Raw genomic sequence first — 21,119 nt, forward strand, 5'->3', positions numbered from 1 at the left:
GTGAGGAGCCTCTCTTAAGGACTGAGGAAGGATGAGCAAAGGGGAGAAGGCAAGCAGCAGACCAAGTGGAGCAGAAGGGAAGGAGGACAGAACAGACAAAGCTGCAGTACAGGTGGGACTGAAGGAGTCAGAGGAAGCGGCTGCAGGCAGAGAACTGGAGAAGCTGCAGGATTGACCCAGGCCTTGAGGAGACTACTGCAATGCCTGTTACCAGCTAAGTAAAGGAAAGTAGAAGAGCTTGTGGGTGCTATAGGTGTGCAACCTCTTTCCTTCTGGTTGAACTGAATTATCTCTTTTGAGAAAAATTAGGAGCATGCTGGGACATTCTGTGGATGTTTGCCAGTTCCTGATCAAGGACAGTTTTTTTTTAAGTCCCCTGCCTCTGCTTCTTTGGATTTTTTTTCTCTCTTAACCATTTTAGTGTTATGTCTTTCAGGTTTTTTTATTTATTTTTTTTTTATTTTCTTATATTTTATTTTTACAAAAAGAGAAGCATTTGTATTGTCAAAATTGTAAACCCTGCTCTGTGTACTCCTTTTTTGACAGTGGAAATCCTTTTTTTGCTGGTGTTTAGAACCCTCCCACTATTGTGACAAACACCAGATTGTTTTAATTGTGCTATTTTTACAGGAGCATGCATGTAGCAGAGGCTACAGTAACTCACACTACCAGCACTTTCTACGCATCCTTTCCTTTCCTAATTGAGGAATAAGAGTTTAAACATTATCACTGTAAAGCAGCAAGGAGGAATTCATGTGATTGGCTTGAAGGCAAAATCAATGGACTATATATATATATATATATATATATATATATATATATATATATATATATATATATATATATATATATATATATTTAGTGTCATCAAATATTCTTTAACAAGGTCAAGCATCATGTGGGCAGTATAACAAGTCTTTAAACAAACATTAACAGTAGAATCATGATTATATCAGATTTGCATATAAGATTATGAAAAAGTGTTACTTGGGATAAAGTTAAATTGATGGAAAAAGTTGCAGAATGATTTTAGCCATATTATTCCCAAATGTTGGCTTTTAGCTGCTGGTGAATTCTGCGCCTGGTTGTTGAAGTGTGTGGCTGTGAATGGAGCTCAGCTCTGCTGAGGCTACCACTTATAAATAAGGACGAAGTAAATGAGTCATAACTACCATATTTGTTGGCACTGTTACTTAATTGCTCTCTGAATTACGTGTTACCTCCCCATCCCCCATCCCACTCTTTTCAGCTTGTGTGTCATTGACATAAAACTTGTAAAGGAAGCCAATGAGTCCCATACCAGTTAGTAACCAAACTTGTTTTATGGCAGCAAAGGCATTTTCGGTTCTGCCATCAGGCCCAGCAGGCTTTGTAAATTGTTCAAGTAAATTTGCCAGATATGCTGATGAATCAGTGGTTTGATTCAAACTGTGCCATGGCTGAAGTGTTTGAGCAGAAGAAGATAATGGGGTGAGAAGGAGGCAGCTGTCGTGATTTAGCATCATTAAACATAAATGTTTAATAAAATTAAATATTTACATAAAACTATTAAATTATTTATACCTCGGGTAGCACCACCACACAAGCCAGAGCTTTGATACCAACCTAATGGCAGTGTGGACACCGTCAGAGTACTAAATTAATTAAATTAATTCAAGCTAGTCAAATCAGTTATCAATCAGTCTCAGGATGCTCAAAGGAGAAATTCACAATAACCAGACCAGTTTAGAATGAATATGAAATATTACTAGTCTAATCATGCATAAATGTCAAAGGAAATATTTACAAAGGATCGAATGGGGAAAATGAATCAAACATTTTGAAATGCAGAATATGAACAAAACTCATTTCAGAGCCATGTAATGTGTCAAAATAAAATGTGTGTTAGATATGAGTGAAAAATTAATTAACCTGTGGTGTTAATTAAACTAACGTTTAAGAAAACTGAAAAAGGATCTCTGAGTCCTAAAAGGGAAGAGGAAAACTAAATCTCATCTGTTTAAAGCTGGAAGTTTAACTAATGCTGAGCTCACACTAAACGATTTTCAAGATCGCAGACTGTAAACGGAAGTCTTTAGGAAACTGAGGAGTTTTACTGGAGTCACAGCGCGCTCCCGTCATCTCGGTCGTTGGGTGTAAGCTGGTAATCTGCGCTGTTTAACGTCAATCTTTCCCTAGTCTTGGATCTGCGACAATATCAGACATATTTGATAATATCGCAAGTCGCAGTGACGAAACACGATCACAACCAATAGATGAGCTCCGACAAAAGCAGAAACGGGAATCCCGACAGAGCAAAAACAGACGAAAAACAAACAAAAAAAAAAAAAGACGAACAAGAAGAGGTGATGAAACGTCATAGGTGGACCGTCCAAAAAGAGGAGCGGACGGTTATTAAGACGTAAATGTCCGCTAACAAATGATAGAAAAATAGAAAACTCATTCATCCCTCCAGATTCTGATGTGTCAGTGTAACACCTGGTGGAGATGCAAAGCCACACTAATACTGATGATGTGTCATTCTGGAGGGAAATTCTCCCCTTGTTTGCTTTACTGTGAGCAGATCAGCCCTGTTCCATATCAACTGTCCAACATATCACAAAAAAATGCTAAAAGAATCTAGTTCTTGTAAATAGTGACCAAAAAAAGATTTACAGTCTTTGTCAAATCTCAGTCTGAGACTAGGCTGAGACTAAAAACTCTAAACATGTGTCTTTAGATGTGAGCTGGTAGTTTTCTAGAGTCTTTTGCAAATCTTTTAAAAGTCTTCTGGTGTAAGCTCAGCATTAGATATGAAAGATCACTGTCAGACGACCAACCATTCCTTGGCAGACAAGCAGAGGAGGACTCGGCAAGCCCAGTCCGGTTCTGTTTGGACCAGAGGTGATTTTCGACCATTATGGTGACTCTCAGCTCCATGGGAAGCCCGAGTAGGTGGTAGCTCCGACTCACAGCTTCCAGGGAGAAAGGAGATTTGCCCAACTTGATGGTTTGTAGGCTTGGGTCTGAAGGCTCTGTCTACTGGTGCGGTCTCGTTTCGCCGCTTTATTGGTGGTGTTGCATTAGGTGGACAGTGACTGGCTTGCGGTGGTATGGTAGAAGATCAAGAGTCCAGCTTTGGATCAGTCCGAAAAGGAAAACTCTGTAGAACTGGTTCTGAAGCGTTTGTCAGCCTGCATTAACCAGCCATCGAAAATAGTATCTCAAGAAAGGTATCAAAAAGATAAAATAAACTAAAATTAGAAGCATCAGATGGAAAAAGCATGAACTAAACTGAGTTAATCAGTCCAAAAAAATAAACAAAATCGACCATGCATCCAAACTTTTGATGTTCTTCACATCAAGGCAACTTAATTCTCCGGCCTCATCTCTCCATCTCTCTCCTGGAGAGATTTCTGTGGCAGTCCTGTGGCTCCGTGGCCATTCCGAGTCTTCCGAGACTTGTTGTTCCCAAAAAAATCATCAGAAGTCTAACCTAACGTCTTTGTTCTAAGTTTATGAAAGTTGATGTGGGAACGACCCCACAGAAGAATGTGGGACCATTCTGACCAATGAGCGATCAGGACTTTGGTGGTCAGCTCGGTGGGCTGTTTCAGTGCTAAACTCTGATCATTTTGTAAAGAGTATCAAATTAAATATTTTTGATTATATCAGTGTGTCCAAATTATGAAAGTCTTAAATGAAACATTAATAAAATAATCAATGACACATTGTAACAGACAATCACCCAATAAAATAGAAGGTTATACCTTAAAAAGATAAATGCATATTAATAAAGTTTCAGATCAAATTAATCAAGCTTGTTGATTAAACCTTGTACCAAATGATAATGATTGAGTGCATGCCATGCACTATCAACAATAAACACACATGTATATTTATATTTAAATGAACGTTTTAAAATAATAAGAACAGAATGTTTTTCTCTCTTCTTTAAAGTCTTTGTCCTCTGTGGTGGGAGAGGCCTCCTCTCTAGTAGCTTCTACAGGTGCCTGTTGTTGGCTGCAAAAATTTTCTCAGTGCATCTGGACAAATACAGATTTAACACATTACTTTAAATTTTATAGCAATAACATTAAATAGCTGTATCCTACCCTTACAATAAACAGACAGTTGCAAAAATACTGCATTGCAAACACATTTAGAAAATGTTTGTCGTATCAAACCTTTATTTCATTTTTAAACTTATGACATGAGTGCTTTTTAGCCTCAGTGTTAGCTAGCGTTAGCCCACTGTCGATGTCAAAATGTCAAAATGAAAGGTTAATACACGCTGCCTTAATTTTCAGTAACTTAGACATACCTCTACTTTGGGCTTGTTTTTCCTCCTTCCTACATTTTCAGTAAGCAGCACCTGACAGCTTGGTCTTCCATTATAAATGTTTTAAATGATTTTCTCGTTGGTAACACATGACAAGGTGACGTCGTCCATCAGTATTATCATCCCCATCCTGGATGCGCCGCTCCACTCTCTCACCTGCCAGCCTGACACAGACTTAAATATTCTTTCCTCATTTGACACCTATCCTCTCTTTCAGCCTTTTTCTGAAATAAAGATGCCGTTTCACTTTTTCTCTAGGCTTGTTTTATGTTTGTGATGTTAGTGAAGTGACTGTAGCAGTCTCTGTGATAGCCACTGTTGGCTGGAAGTGCTGCAGGTTCCTGAAGTTTAAAGTTAACTTATTTATAAAGGGACAATTAGCAAAGGTAATTTCCATTTTCAGTCTTTTAGCAAGTCAGAGCCATCCACAAAACAATTATACAATGTAGCATGACAATGACAAACCTCAGTTTTTAGATTAAATTTCTGCACTGCCTCTTTTACCACAGTACTCTTTGGTACCAAGCTCTTTCCACATAAACACAGACTCAATAAATTTATAAGTTTCCTTTCTTTCTTTTTCAAAAACGTGTATACAGCACTCCATTTCTGTAGCGTCTGCTAGCAAACAGTTTTAAGAAGAATCTGTGGCTAGCTAATTTTTGTAGGTTACAAGCCACCCCCCACCCAAGGCAAGTTTTGAGGCTTGTCATTGGACAATAAGTACAACTACGTCATGCATGCCGGGCCCTAAGCATAGCTGACTGCTCGGTTTGCCGGTACCAGCAACTCTGATAAAGTTGCCAATAAAAAATGTGCAAGAGGTGAGAGTGCCAACAATTTTTGTTTTAACTGATGAAAACTGAAGATGCTGTTAACAAAAAATTAGGTCATCCCTCGGTGGGGGAACGCCTAATAATATCACAAAGTCTGATGGACCCAAATATGAAATACGTAGGATGGCTATATGAAAAGGAAAATTATTGGCAAAGCAAAAAGAAAACGAAGTAAGCGTTATTCAAGCAATGCTAAATTTTTCCATTGTTTTCATACCAAACAATTTTGGTCAGAGATGGAAAGCTTTATATGTGCCAAATTAAGAGTTAATATCCAAATTAATGTCTTTGATGTTATATTGTATAATGAATGGATTATCAAATGATGTGAATTATATTATTCAACTCTTAATTATACTTGGAAAATTTCATATTCACAAATGTAAATGGGCTGGATATAAACCTCTCTTTAATTTGTTTATTGTGGAACTAAAAACCTATGCCATCTCAATTGAAAATGTAAAGAACCAAAAAGCAACTACAATCCTTGATATCTTGAAGAAACTGAGCATTGTTTAAGTTTATATTGAGAAAAAATATTTTTTATAAAAAATCCTCAATTTTTGTAACTATTATCCTCTGTTTTGTTCATTGTATGTTATTATTCATGTTCCTCTTTGTATGTAATATTTTGCCTGTAATAATAATAATAAAAAAAAAATAAAAATAAAGTTTGATGGACCCTAAGCCTACTTTCAGGTTTTGAAGATCTGAAAAATTTGAAGACCTTTAGAATATCTAAGACTAAAACATGATACTGTACTTTTTTTAATCTTATTTTTCTTTAATTTCTTTATATTCTCCTTGACTGTGTATAGCTGTCTTTTCTGTTAATACCTTGTTGAGTTTTTGGCCTGATTGTGTCCAATACGTTTAGCATTTATTTTTTTCAGAAGAACTTAACTATCAAATGTTTGTATATGCAGAAAGGTAATAAAAATAAATGAATAAATATGTGACAAAGTGGATGAGTTGCATCTGTTCACCACTTGTCCCTTATATAACCCTGACTTTATATTTGCTTGTTTAACTTTATTTTACCATTTCTGTTGCCATGTAACTTTGCTAAAGATATTATCCTGGGTTTGTTTGTGTTAACATTATGTTATAGTTTTAACATTATCTTATAGTTGTAATTATATTAATTATGCTCATATTTATAATGGTGTGTTCTTTGTTTAGACCCACCTTACAGGATAGGTGTTTGGGAATAGCCAGCCCAGGACTTCCTGACCTCTGGTGTGGGTGACATCATAGATGAGATCTTTGGGTAAAACCAAGTAGAGGAATTTCTTTTTTTTTATAGTTTTCTTTATTTTGTATATTTAACTCATTTGGAAGTTTTCCATATATTTCGGCTCTTTTATATTGCAGAGCTACACACTACAATCAGAGCCACACCAGGTGTGTCTTTCATAGAAGGGAGTGTTAAGAGGAAGAGATTCCTTCCAATCACACTTTAACTACTTCCAGAAAAAGTAGTGACATGTAAATTATTACTATTTAGAAACTAAATGATGAGGTGAAAAAAAGTTCCACTGTGAACAACTGAGGCATGACTACAGTTAGCGGATTTGTCACAAGAATAAGACTAGTTGTGGCAGTCTGAGCAATTTTAACTCACAAAATTTCTTTTAAATATATATTAAATAAAAATTAATACAATAATATGCTAATCTAATAAATCCAGATTTTATTCTGGAGCTGAGATATTTTGCCATTTCACAGAAAGTATGAACTCATTTTGAAGGTCACAACGCATCTAAAGCAAAGTTGGAAAAGGGTGATATTTACCACTGTGTAGCATCTTCCCTTCTTTTAACAACGGTCTGTGGACATCTGGGAAGTCAGGAGACCATTTGCTGGAGTTCTATAGGAGGAATGTTGTCCCATTTTTGTCTGATGCAGAATTCTAGCTGCTCAACTGTTTTGCTGGTTTGTAATGCAATTTGATTTCCAATGCAATTTCAGCTAGACTTTAAGAATTCAATATTGTAAGCCATTACTTTTCAGATTAATCAGGGGTACGGGAATGGCTTTGGAGAACTTACTAAATATTACTTGAGGACAATAAAAACTAAATTCAGCAGAAAACTGATGATGCTCCAAATATCTCCTTGTCTGTCCAACAACTCCATTACAAAGAGAATGTCTCTCTCATACCAATTCTGACTTTCTACTGATGACAATCACCCTATTGTTCCATAAAGTACCACGAGCGGAAAAATATCATGTAAAAATATAATTTTCTAAATGAATGAGATCTCTTTATTTAATAAAAAAGAAAAAAAAAGAGAAAAAAGAGAACTTTTATAATTTAATTGTTTTTCCTGTAATTGACGTTGACGTCCATTCCGGACTTGCGCAGAAGTAAAGGGAAGCGGCGACTGTTTTCTGCGGAGCTCTGAGAATAATTTGATGCTTTAGCTATTGTTATTGAATAATAACTTTCATCTTAAATATTAAATTAACAGCCTCACCATGGAATTGTCTGAAATACTGTACAACAAAGCGGAGTATATTGAAACGGTAATGATTTTTTTTAGCTGCTATTTTTTGCTAACCTAGCTTGCTTTTTTCTTTTGCTAACTGGTAGCTGAGGCTGCAAAGGGCGTTGCATTAGTGTGAAACAGTTTAGATTCTTAATAAAACAGCCGATATATATATATATATATATATATATATATATATATATATATATTACACACACACTAATTATGCTATTTTTTTTTTTTTTTTTTTTTTGCAGGCGTCTGGCAACAAAGTGAGCCGACAGTCAGTTCTGTGTGGGAGTCAAAACATAGTTCTCAATGGCAAAGTAAGGAATAAAACACACCTAAGTGTCAATTGGTAGAGCTCAGTGTTGCCAATGTCCAACATAGAGCTGTGTTTAAAGCTTTGTTTCTGTATGTTGATTCTCTTTCAGACTATCGTTATGAATGACTGCATTATCAGGGGGGATTTGGCTAATGTCAGGGTGGGGAGACACTGTGTTGTGAAAAGCAGGAGTGTCATTCGACCACCTTTCAAAAAGTTCAGCAAAGGGTAAAGATTTCTTTTCTCTGTGAGGAAAATAATAATGCTAATAGTTAGATGTGTAACTTTGATTATACTTGTGTTATTCTCTCAAGGTTTTGTTTTGGGCATACCAAGTATTGCTTGAGAACAGCTTTACATTTCTGTACAGATGATGGAGTTATTAAATATATTAATAAATTTGGTAATTCAACAACTTCTGCTTGTCCCTTGAACGGAGAAATGAGCTTTATCTTTCCACTCTCATTGTTCCCTTCCAGAGTGGCATTTTTCCCACTGCACATCGGAGACCACGTCTTTATTGAGGAGGATTGTGTGGTCAACGCGGCACAGATTGGTTCCTACGTCCACATCGGCAAGAACTGTGTTATAGTGAGTGAGATGAGATTGTACAAACCACAAGCTCATGAACATTTAAAGTCAACTGTGCTGAAATAAATGAAGCTCTGCCTAAGAGAGGTGATGTAGTCTGAAACGGCTTCTCTTGCCTGAGGTTAGTCACATGGTGGTCATGTGGAAGCTAACTGAACAGGCAGCTGGGGTTTGATATTTTACAAAAAAAATAAACAATAAGTGACATTATTGAAGATTCTAGGGTAGAGCACATAGTTTATTTTCCTAATTTTGAGAATTGTGGTGAAGATGCAGACTCCTTCATACCTAATGAGAGATGAAGTCACAAAGGGAGGTCTTTAGCCACAGGTGTAAATGCAATAAGGACCTGCTCTGTATGCAAATAAAGACGTTGCCTATTTCACACTGTCATATAAGCAACAAACAGTAAAATCACAAATACTCAGTAACTGAATTATATCCTTAATCAGTATTATGTTTCAGATTTGCCCAAGTCGTATTTGTTGTATTGCATTACCAAACATTTAAAGAAGCTCAGTTATTAATTGGCCAGAACATGAAAAGAAAAAAAAAAGATTTTGGATCGCAGTCTGAAGCATTTAACCCCTGAAATTCAGATGCCTTGCTGGCCAGCTGTCAGCTGTTTACTGCACAATTTTCTGTTTAAATGTCTAACATGTGTCGCACATAAATGGCGAGGATTACTGGGATTTGACTGATGCAAAGCACAAGAATCTTGTTTTACGGTGCTTTGACTATAGCCAGTACAATAAACTCCCAACAACAATCAAAAGAAAAATGAGGCAACGTCTCCATACTTGTTAGAGTCCAATTGCTGTTGCTTTATTTGAAATGATCCAGCATTCGTGTTTAATCTTTCACGTATTCTCTCTCATGAGTCACATGTAAACATTATTGATGTGTGATTTTACTTTTGCGGGAACAATTCTGTTCACTGGACATTGGTTGCACAGCTGGTCCAGGATTCTGTTCAGACTACCAAACAGTTGTATTAAAATTAGTTATAGGCAGGTCTGAGTAATCAAATCTGAATGCAGCCTCATTCTATCCTTATTGTATTCACATCTGGATCTAATAATATCCACTAATCATCTAAGGTGCCTGTTAATGTGAGGAAGCCATTAGCCAACAGTTGGAATATAAATGGAAGTGTGTCCGTGGCAACATCAAAAATCACAATGTCAAGTTTATTTTTATTGTTTAAAACTTGATAAACACTGTACTTATATCAGTCCAGTTTTCTTATTAAGGACAAAGCTGTTAAAAACTCTGTTATGAAAGCTAGGTGAAAGATTTTATTTCTTGATTTGATATTTACATTTTGTCTTTGTGTATCCTGAGCAGGGTCGACGGTGTGTGCTGAAAGACTGCTGTAAGATCTTAGACAACACTGTGCTTCCTCCTGAAACAGTGGTGCCACCTTTCACTGTCTTCTCCGGATGTCCAGGTCAGCAGGACGCACGCCTGACCAACACACAAATGTCTCCGCTCTCCCGTCTCCACATTCATGCCTCTAAATGTATTTCTCCCCCTCAGGTCTGTTTTCAGGAGAGCTCCCAGAGTGCACACAGGACCTGATGATTGATGTAACTAAGAGCTACTACCAGAAGTTCCTGCCCCTCAGCCAGATCTGAGTTTCTGGGAGTGTCCCGTGTTCAGCAAGTCACAGCAGAAGTCGGGGACTAGCTTAAGTCTAGAATGGACTTTGAGGGCTCACCTTCAATCCTTCATCCCTGAAACCTTGAGTTTAATCACCTAAAGTAAAAACATCAGATTCTAAACATTGATGACAAGAAAAAGTGCATCAGAAAAAGTCTGAAACAGCTGCACGTTTGCAGCTTCTTTCAAATCCTGAAATCCTTTAAGAACACTAAGATTTATCACCCCAGATACAGATAAACAGCCTTTGTGTTCCGTGTCAGTCTGTCATGGGGAAGCTGAAGGACCTGATGGGAGGATGAAAAGGTGGAGGAGTGATGAAGGATGAGGTAGCCCAACGTATGCAACACCCATGGACTAAAATGGTAGCAACCATTTTTCATGATGTTGGCTGCACGTTCTACTCCAAGTAAAATGTTCTGTGGTCTTTTTAAAAATGCTAACGGATGTTTTTTTTTTTGCTTCCATCTTTAGCAGTGTAACATACTTCATTTAAGTATTAAATTGTAGATTTAATTTTTATTTAACAGTTTCAAAGCGCTACAAATTTAACATGCTTTGTACCAATTATTTTCTACTTGTCCAATAACAGCACTCAATTATTTAAGACTAAATACATGTTAATGCATCTCAAAAGTCTTGACTGCAGTTATGTTGGAGTTTACTTACTTTGTAATATACATAATGAGGACAGTGTTCAAGCCCATGATGGTGATGCAGAGGTGAAATAGTACGGGAAATAAGACTACAAAAAAGCATGCAAGATTTCTTTAATTCAGATAACTAACTTTAGAGAAATTGAAACAATGCAGTCTACACAATTATTAAACCTTAAAGATGAGGAAATTGTGAAATAATGTGTGCAGTTTGGGGGAAAAAATTGCAGGAAACGTCAATTTTTAAAAGATGTCTTTCTGAATGAGGCTGATTAAAAGTGGTTCACTAAATTTTCTGTTGCAATCGTCTGGCGCCCTCTTGTGGTTTGCATCGGGAATTTAAAGCCAAGACAGAAATTAAGTTGACAAAGTGAGAAGGTGTCAGACTAATATGTAAGCACTGTTTATCTTTTAGTTTTTTTTTTCCTTAAAGCTTTTATATAAAGGTTATTTCAAACTCATGTCAGAGTTCTGTATTGTCCAATCAGATCTATGTATAGCATGTAAAATTTCTGGAAATGTTCACTCCAGACAAGGTGACCTATTTTAATCAGTAACTAAAAGTTAAAACATTTCATTATTTCATAAAAGGACAAGTTAAAACTAAAAATAAAGGCAATCAAAATTAAACTCCCCAGTTTCCTTTTTAATGAAACATAGTCCATCTGATTCAAACTGGTTTTATTTCTTTTACAATGAGAACCACATATACCAACAATTAAATGTTTAGTATATAGATTAGCCATTTATTGGTTGTCTTAAACAAATAAGTATCAAGAAACAGCTGATAATAGCGCTGGCTCCAGAGACATGTGGCATCAGTCTTTTGAAACAATGTTTGTGAAGGCCGTGAGAGGTTCAGGTCAGGGAAGAAACGAAAAACGCCAAGCTTCACCTCTACTGTAACCACAGATTAGCAAGGGGAACAAGGCGAGGGGTGGGGGGGCAAAACACTGTAGGTTTAACATCAGTTTGGAAAAAGGGAACTTTGAAGCCAAACTGCTAGAGGCGGTGGAGGACAACCCATGTTCTAGTCAGAAAAACATCCCTCCCTTCAACTGACATGCTGTCATGACATGATACTGGGAAGCCATCATTACTAATTGAACCAAACACCCAATTTAGTTTGTCAACATATACCACCAATGCCAAAGTGGAGTGTTGAATACACAGTGAGTTCAGCATGGCAGAGAGGAAACATTTACAAAGCTTTCCTCTGATTTAACCAACATATGGACAGATCTTTGCTCAGGATCCAAAATCTGTAACCCTCTTTCACTTCCCAGCACAGTATTAAGCTATGAGCGCCCCCTACAGTCAAGACACTGAACTGCAGATAATTTGAAATGTAACTTTTGGGTACTTCAGAAAACTTAAAAGCATCCCATGTCTTATGAACTAAACCCAAGACAGTTGAAGCCATCTGCAGCTTTCAGGACACAGTCTGCACCGACTTTGACAACTTATCAACATTTTGTATAAATAAAGAGACTCTGCAGGCAAATTAAATGTACATGTTTCCAAATGAAAGGTTTCCACTTTAATTTGCCTCATTAAGCGGTTTTATTTACAACCACTTAGGAGTTCCTGATGCAGAACTTGATTTGAACAATTCTCAGCTGGTTTTTCTGTCACTGATGAGCCTACAATCATGTGTATGAATAGAAAAGGCAACTTATAACTTAAAAATTAAATCAGTGACGTCAGTGTAACAGAACAAGCAATGTTATAAGCAACTGAACTAACTCAGTGACAACTAACATGGCAGGCGTCACTGGTGACATTTCTAATTTGCTTTAATATCTGGACAACTCAAGATTTCTTTTAAGTAATTTACTAAGTTAGATGTAAAAAAAATAATAATAAACAATGCACAAGCTATATTTGTTTAGCTCCAATAATCTTTTGGGATGTCAAGAAATTATGAGACCAGTTCGCACCACCTACGTTTACATGGTCAGCAATATTCTGATATTTACCCAGTTACCAGAACCTTCTTCTGAATGAGACGCTGCCATGTGAACAGTGTCGTCTGATTACCTTAACCAAAACAAAATCACATTAGGCGAAAGCAATAATTTCAATAAGAACACAATAGCTTGTCTTCATAGGTCAGGTAGGAATAAGAGCTCTGGGGGAGTTTGGTGCTGAACAGCATGACAGTTGTGACAAGAAAACTATTTATGGGGTGAATGAGATACCCAAATAAACTAGCGCTCTGTGGCCAAAATTAATACACTGCATGGGTGAAAACAACTGAAAAGGAGAACATAATATGGCCATTACTCAGGTTATGTTCAGTTACATGTAAATGGCAACATGAAGTAAATATCTTATGTACAACTCAGCATAATTCTTCAAATATTTAATTTACATTAAAGTTAATAGTCAGAATATTGCTGTCAATGTACACATAGCCTTTTAGCAGATTACCAAATATATCCTAAGCAACTGATTTATATGATGATCAGTGTCTACTGCTGTACTCCTTTATTAAAAAGGATGGAAGGCATAAATTACTTCCAGAAGGAAAGTAACCCCAAGTTGCACCATTTTGTGTTAGGACAATCTAATCCATCCACATTTTATTAATGCACACTCCCCTTTCACATGAAGCAGAGCGCAAATCAACACAATCAAACTCAGTCATTTCCACAGTATTTTGTGTGCACTGGTTGGCATGTTTTTTTTTTTTTTTATACATGTTCAATTATAGTAACATTACTGAGATTTAGGATTCTTTTTCCCCCAGCACCAATTATTTTCCAATAAGTTAAATAATTTGTCTGATAGGGAAGGCCCACAGGAAAGGACTCAAGACTCTTCGAATATTAGTGGATGTGACACAGAAATGCTCCACCGTACATTACTATACTTAATAAGGGTTGCTGGAATCAAGTGCTCTACTGCACAAGTGGGCCTTACTTAGAACTGGAAAGGCTACAAGTGGAATACAATGGAAGAGCCGATTTGTTTGCACGAGTTAGAGGTGAGAGCTAAGTGCAAAAAATACTTATTGCAACTCATCAGAATCATCACACGACCACATAAAACAGCAGCTGCTTTCATGATAAGACTAGGGTAAAGGGAGAAAGGGCATCACAATCAGTAAATGGGCCGTCTGATAAGCTGGATCCACACACACAAGATTTCCTTGCAATTATGCTGAACAACAAAAAGAAAAAGTTAGGTGAAGTAATGAAACATTAACTTGGCTATTGCTGCTGCAAAAAGTGGCAACAAACCTACATTTTAACACTGGTGGTTGAAGAATTAAAGTGACTGCAGCAAGTCAAGCCACAAATGAAGCAGAGCAGGAAGCAGAGAACATGGTCTAGCAGCCTGCTATTTGTAATTAAATGCTGTCAGCCTAGTAGCCAGAGATATGTAAACTGGTAACAAGTGGCAGATGAGGCTGGGTGACGCCACACATGTACTACTAGGCGAATTAGCTCCACCACTGACAGGCAACAACATTTTAGAGCTGCAATGATGAAGTAACAGAAAACACAGGTGGGCTTGTCTGATCAGGGAGTGAGTCTCGGACAAAGTTAATCCAACATTTGGCGAGCAACTCAATCCGCTGAGTGAAAACGATTTGATCATGGCCCTCACTTCCTTATTAAGGTGGTGGGTGAGGATGAGTGAAGTTAAGAAAGGGAAGGGCACAACCTTGTCAACGATCAAGTGGCATTTGCTTGTCGAGCAGTATGCCCATTTTCACACGAGAACATCCCAGAACTAATTAGTGACCATCTTCATTGTCTCCTTTCCAGGGCAGCGAGGTATGAGGAATGTGTGATGTCCATAACTTCCCACCCACTCGCACACACACACTCATGGTTCTGATTGTGGATCAGTGATCTGTACTTATAGTGTTAGGAAAGGAGACAAGGAATAGGACTCATTCAATTGAACAAACCCAACTGGGAATCTTTGGAGCCCCCCTACCTCTTCTTTTCTTTATCTCTTTTTTAATTCTTAGCCTATGCATCCGGATGTCTGTCTGTACATCAGCGCATCTGTACCACATAAGCCCATCCGTCTCCCTCTCATGGACTTGGCATTTAAGACCGCCCTCCCTCCCACCCACATAGGCAGGAAGCGTATCAGATCATCCTGTTGCGTTTGTGCGTAGGAGAGTCTGTGATGACATCACTACACTGGGTGGAGTTTCGTTTCCTGGTCCCTCCCCCTCCAGCAGAGGCGGAGCCTGTAGAGTCCAGATGCAGTGCCATCTCTTCTGAGATGAAAGTGTTCAGGTCGACATCTTGGAGCCCGTTGCGCCTGCTACGGCACACTGGCCCTGAGCCAGAGGACCCACCTCCACTTGCACTGCCTGCATTACTGCTGCTCCCGCTAACATGTGTGGGAGAACCTGGAGCACCAGATCGCACACTGATACTTGCCATGGCTCCGCTCAAACCTGTGGAAGGACGAGAAGGCAAAAATGAGAAAAAACTAGATAAATTGCACTTTTAAATTATCTTTGGTTAGTTTAACGTGGCTAATATGCAGAGTTCATTGGCTGCAGAAGACCTTTAACCTTCGCAATGAGGAAAGCTCCTGTCCAGAACTTAAGCACCATTTCAAATGATTTTTTGTAAGAGGAATACAACCTTTACAAGGGGTCGGCAACCTTTACAGTCCAAAGAGGCAATTTTCCCCTCACCACAGCCCCCCCCCCAAAAAAAAAACTAAATTAAAAGGGCCACAAATGTTACGAGACCATTAGGAAAAACAAAGACAATTTATAATTATCTGATATAGGAAATTTGTTGTCATTTTTGAAGAACCACATTTTATCTCTATTTTTAGATGTTAAAACAAACAAAACAAAAACATAAAACTTTTGCAAAAAGAGGATAGACTGACTTTCTTCTATGGGATGTAGATGTGTGGGGAAAATTATGTATTTAAAACTAAAACAAAAAACAGTCCATAGTTTCCAACCTAATTACAGGAAAAATAGATTAAGTATTCAAGAACTTTTTTTTAATATAAATCAATTCATACTTGTAATGCAAGGAATGCACAAAATTCATTATTCACTATGTATGGTCACATGTCCTGAATTTATCATTCAGGGTTTCCTCCAGCATGTTTTTTTTTAGCCATAGGGGAGAGCTTTACAGCCCTTCACTGAACCTTCACTTCAGCCAAGAAAGAGACAGAGGCTACAACAGCTTGTGTCGGGCAGTGACTAAATTAAAGGTTTAATATGGAGATAACTCGGCCTAACAGCAAGCCCGCTTTAAAGAAGGATCACTAACAGCCATTTTAGAAAAACACTTATCAGCAACTAGTTGAATACTAGATTATCTGTGCACCAGAATAGCTAACAACCCATGGATGTTTATCAAGTTAGTGTGCAATTTGTGTACATATATGACACACACTTTACATATAAATTAAACAATTTTTACATTTACCAAAAACAAATACCACTTGTGAAATACAAAGTGTGTCAGATAACTGAGACAGGAGATGCACCAAAACCTCTTGACAAGAGTCAGAACTTGGATTTCTGTAACCCAACTCATCAAATGCCTCATATGAGCCAACCTAATCTCAGGTACCCTAAAAAAGGCTCCTTTAACATGTCAACCCCCTTGAAGGAGGGTGCATTAGAAATGTCATTACACTGTGACGTAACCAAACTATAAATATATACACGCTTCTGCATTCATAAAATATTATAAAAAAAAATTAACATGACTGCTGATTTAGTCAAACTACCCTCGCACAGACGAGGTCAAAGTGAAGCCCTCTTTCTCTATTGGCCAATACACACACACCCAAGCAAAACATACACTTATCTCTGCGCCACATGTTGCACAGTAGGATGACTGAAGGACAAGCATGCTATCACAAACACAAACACACACAGCCTTGATCACAAATTAGTTCTCTTTTTAAGAATAATGCAAAAGACTTCACCATCCCTCTAAAGGTTATATCTAGAAACTTTCTGGTGCAAACATACACACAGAAAGCTAAGTAGAGGTTGCAATACTGATCAGTAGTAACACATGTTTCTATTCTACAGTATACCTGCAACCAGTACTGTTAAACATCTGTTAATCAGTTGTGAGCCAGATTAAAACGTTGTCTTTACCGTGCAGTGCGATGGCCTCCCTGAAGGGCTGGAGGTCTGTTTCCACAGATGAGCCAGTCTCAGCTGGTGAATTAGCACGGCTGGGGGCCACCATGGCTAGCCGAGAGTTGGTCCTACTACTTCTGTGTGGTGGTGCTTTGCCGCACAAGAAACTGATGAGATCCTCCCTACGTATGGTTCTCCGACGCTTTTTCACCCAGGCCAACATGTCCTGCAATTGATTACGAGAGAAATCAGTCCGCTAGTAAATACATCATTTTCACATTGCTGAATGCTTTGGTACTTTCCATCACCACTACTGTATATACATGATCTGATGTAATCTGTGAGCATCTGTTGCCTAAATGGCAAGTAAACTTAACAGGTAGGTGTAATAACCCAACTTGTACGGACACAAAAGAGTTGAAAACAAGTAAACAGACCTACCTTGTTACGACGCTGGTGGCCTATCTGAATACCCCGATCAAAACTTCTCTGGTGGGCTTCCACACTCTCTAAAATGATTGAGGACAATAAAACAACAGTTAAAAATATAACAAAGTAACAGTGCAAGGTGTAAAGTTATTAAACACCAAAATAAATGTGGCTGGTAACATTAGTTCATTATCAGAGGTATCATGAAAAACTGAGCCCAATCAATTTAGTTTTAACTACTGTACAACACTACTACTACTCTGTTTCACTAGTAAAAAACATATTTTTAAGCCCCTTATAACCACTTCTTTATCTGACAAAAACTTAAAGCCAAGATGCATATTGAGTTACAAAGTGTGATTATGTCAATAAAAACAAGTCTACATTTACAGAATCACAGATAACCAGTGTTTATATTGATGATACTAAGCACAAAACAACTTTTTAACTGTGGTATGGGTTAGATCAATATATCTTGCTCAAAAGCACAAGGACAGAAAGAGGATATGTAGATAGTTACCTTTGTAAAGGTTGGTTACTGCTGTAGCAGCGTTTTGAAATGGCACCCACAGTGACAGGCCTTGCTGATGGCATACCCTGTCTGTAGCACAGAATGGAAAAAGTGTTTAGTTACTTTACATTACATAACGCTGAGATGTTCAGGAAAACTGCTTTGTGATATTAAGAGTAATATGACCAAGGGACAGCGAGGGGTTTAAGTGAAAATAATTTTGTAACGCCATTTTGTCTCGCGTATACAATTGCAGAGACGGGGATTGGCATAAAAATAGCTTTCTGCAAGCGCTAGATAGCCAGATGGAACACAGTTTAGCAAGAAAACAGCGAACTTATTTGCGCGCTTGACAGTATAATTTGGGAGCAATGTAATACACAAATACCAAACGTGGATTAACTACTCAAACTGTATTTGGACATAAATACAATATCACTGAAGACCAAGGGAAACTGTAGAGCTCAATAATTCCACGTCGAACCAATATTATCCTCGCCATTTTGTGATTATAACGTTTGCTAAACCCAATTCTCAGAAAACAGTGTTTAAAAGGAACCGAACAGTTGTCTGCCGGTAAGAATATATCTTTAAAGGACACTTCAAGAGCCAGTGGTAACTTGAGTAACAGATGTTAAGACTGACAACATACAAGAAACTGTCAGCTGGGAATGTCGCGTAGCTACGATTGTTGTTACCATCGCCATTTTGTAACTAGCCTGGCTAACGTTAGGTTAGCTGCGGTCTAACTTACCGTGAATACTTATGTCAAACTACAGTTAGTGACACTAACTTGTTAACTGTAATTAGCCTAGTTACTGTTGCTAAGTCACTGATGTGAGTGTTTGATGCTATCCCTTAGGTTAGAATATTTTTAACCTTTGGCTAGCACAAGCTAGTTGAATCTAGAAAAAAAAGTCACCTGTAAACGCTACATTCCCTGTACCGGCTAGCCAGTTGGCTAACCAGCGAGCTAGCATTTAACCAACACAAATGCTAACATTAATACGCTATACCAGTAGGAACGTAGTCAGAACGCTAACAAGCGAGTCAATAACATAATTCCAAAGTATGTGTCCTCAGGCGAAGAAGCAAACAAAGAGTAACGATTTCAACCTTTGTATAACTGTGCCACGGCAGTGGCGGAGTTCTGGAAAAGATGCCACAATTTATCTTGATCGTTGTCGGCCTCCTCCTCGCTCATATCTCTCTGCTCCGCTTCGGCCAAACACTGCCGCTCCCATTTTGAGAACCAGTGCTCGGGTCCGTGTTCCTGTATCTCCGAGTCTCCGTCTTCCTTCTTCTCCTCCATTTAATGCCCCTGAACTCGAGGGGAATTCGCGTCTAATCTTTGAAATGTGAATATATTGACAGTGTATGAGTAGTTATATGAGGAAAATCATGAATAGAGCTATATAATGATGTCTTTCGTCCTACAGTACTGCGCTGCCACCTCCCCCTGCCATCTAAGAAGCTAACCCTAGCTAACTATTTTCCTATTTTTGCCGACGCTGGGATATATATACAAGGCAGACTATCCTGTTACGTATTTTAGCCCTCCCATTATTCCATATCTCACCGAAATTGGCCACTTGAACACTGAGAGGCGGGTCTTAGATCACTTCCTAGAATACGATTGACTTTCCAACACGTCCGTCCTATTAACACAAAAGAATCTCTGAACGTATCCTGAAACTAAAGTTTGCAAAAGCTGCGTTGTGAATTATTATATTATATTATATTATATTATATTATATTATATTATATTATATTATATTATATTATATTATATTATATTATATTATATTATATTACACACAAAGGACTTAAATTGTTTATTAGAAGAGAAGGACTTACTTAAGATCACATCCACACATTCAAACCAAAATGGAAAAAAATGCCTGGAAAAAAAATGGTAACGTAGTCACACATTTTATGGAGTTGTAATCTAGTCTGATTGTAGTTATGTATTTAATGCACTCAGATATTTAATCCTGATAAAATTATCTTGTAATATTTTAGAATATGGTATATTTTATAACTTTATTTACTTTAATTAAGCTCATTTTCATGTTTACTGTAATTATTAAGCCCGTTTATACACAAGGTTTCTCAAGAGTATTCAGATTTATTTTGATAATATTTATCAACATATATCACTTGTTGATAAATTTATAATAACACAAATACAAATTATATTAACATTTTAAAATAAAATAGGACAGCTCATGTTGGCTGGATGTTTAGAATAGAAATACCAACTAAATTAAAAATTTTTACAATTAATTTAAACCTTATATTTAGGACAAGATAGTCAAAAGGTACTAATCAAATGTGAAGTGAGATCTGTGATCTTCAGGCCCTTTAGTAGCACTGCATTAAAAACACAGATGATTTGCCAATAGAAATCACAAACTTGGCTCAGATTCAAAACAAGATCCAAAAACAAGGCATTCTTCTCTGGGCCCAAGCTTAGTTAACCAAGACAAAGTGGTCATACAGAAGGAAAACTGAAAAATGATGAATGCTGCATCCTTCAGGCCAAAGCTGAACAAGACCCTTTAGCCCGATCAAAGCTCACAGCTTAAAAGCCATCACATGGACAGTAGTACACTGTATGATTTAAATCTGTATTACAGGGTCTAAAGCAACATGCTATCAAATGATTTTTTGTTTCCAGGGAACACTTTGCTTTTTTCAGCGAGACCATGCCAAACCCATTTCTCCATGAGTTGCAAGGTCGTGCTTTGGTAGTTAAAGAGTCCACGTATGACAGGAAAGCATTTGAAAATGACTGGATTTGGTATGTTGTTGCATTTTTCCTGGCCTTAACTATTTTCTCAAAAATATACAGGTTTCAGCGGATTACATAATCCTTTTATTCTGTTAGGACTTTTACAAGTTCTACATAGTTTTTCTGGAAACAAAGGTGTGTAGGAATACTTATCACTACATGGACACTCAACAAGTCCATATACAACCTACAGTCTGCCTCAGATAATTTGTAATCATTAAAATAGTCTACTGTAATATAAACTATTTCTAGTTCTTATAGTCTACTTACAGTTTATTAAAAATCAAATATTGAAGGTCTTTTATTTGTAGAAAACAAAACTGTAATGCAATGCAGTTAGATCAAGTTATCCTGGGACAATCTACAGGTGTCTTCAACAACATGTTACTTCTGTGATGA

At 37.4% G+C, this 21,119-nt stretch overlaps 2 protein-coding genes across 2 annotated transcripts; one reads left to right on the top strand and one right to left on the bottom strand.

Moving 5' to 3' along the window:
• The first annotated feature begins 7,518 nt into the window (after positions 1–7,518).
• dctn5 (dynactin 5) lies at positions 7,519–10,628 on the top strand. The gene is made up of 6 exons (XM_042002570.1): positions 7,519–7,686; positions 7,907–7,975; positions 8,084–8,202; positions 8,454–8,565; positions 9,913–10,015; positions 10,105–10,628. Exons 1-6 carry the CDS (start codon positions 7,639–7,641, stop codon positions 10,200–10,202), a joined length of 549 nt encoding a protein of 182 aa, XP_041858504.1. The 5' UTR covers positions 7,519–7,638; the 3' UTR covers positions 10,203–10,628.
• A 3,003-nt stretch (positions 10,629–13,631) lies between these two features.
• c2h16orf72 (chromosome 2 C16orf72 homolog) lies at positions 13,632–19,460 on the bottom strand. The gene is made up of 5 exons (XM_042002558.1): positions 19,043–19,460; positions 17,936–18,016; positions 17,428–17,495; positions 17,002–17,212; positions 13,632–15,309 (listed from the first exon to the last, which is right to left on the bottom strand). The coding sequence occupies exons 1-5, from the start codon at positions 19,236–19,238 to the stop codon at positions 14,993–14,995; spliced, it is 873 nt and encodes a 290-aa protein (XP_041858492.1). The 5' UTR covers positions 19,239–19,460; the 3' UTR covers positions 13,632–14,992.
• Positions 19,461–21,119: the final 1,659 nt, after the last annotated feature.

The sequence above is a fragment of the Melanotaenia boesemani genome, chromosome 2 (genome assembly GCF_017639745.1).
Source record: "Melanotaenia boesemani isolate fMelBoe1 chromosome 2, fMelBoe1.pri, whole genome shotgun sequence".
Classification (NCBI taxonomy): domain Eukaryota; kingdom Metazoa; phylum Chordata; class Actinopteri; order Atheriniformes; family Melanotaeniidae; genus Melanotaenia; species Melanotaenia boesemani.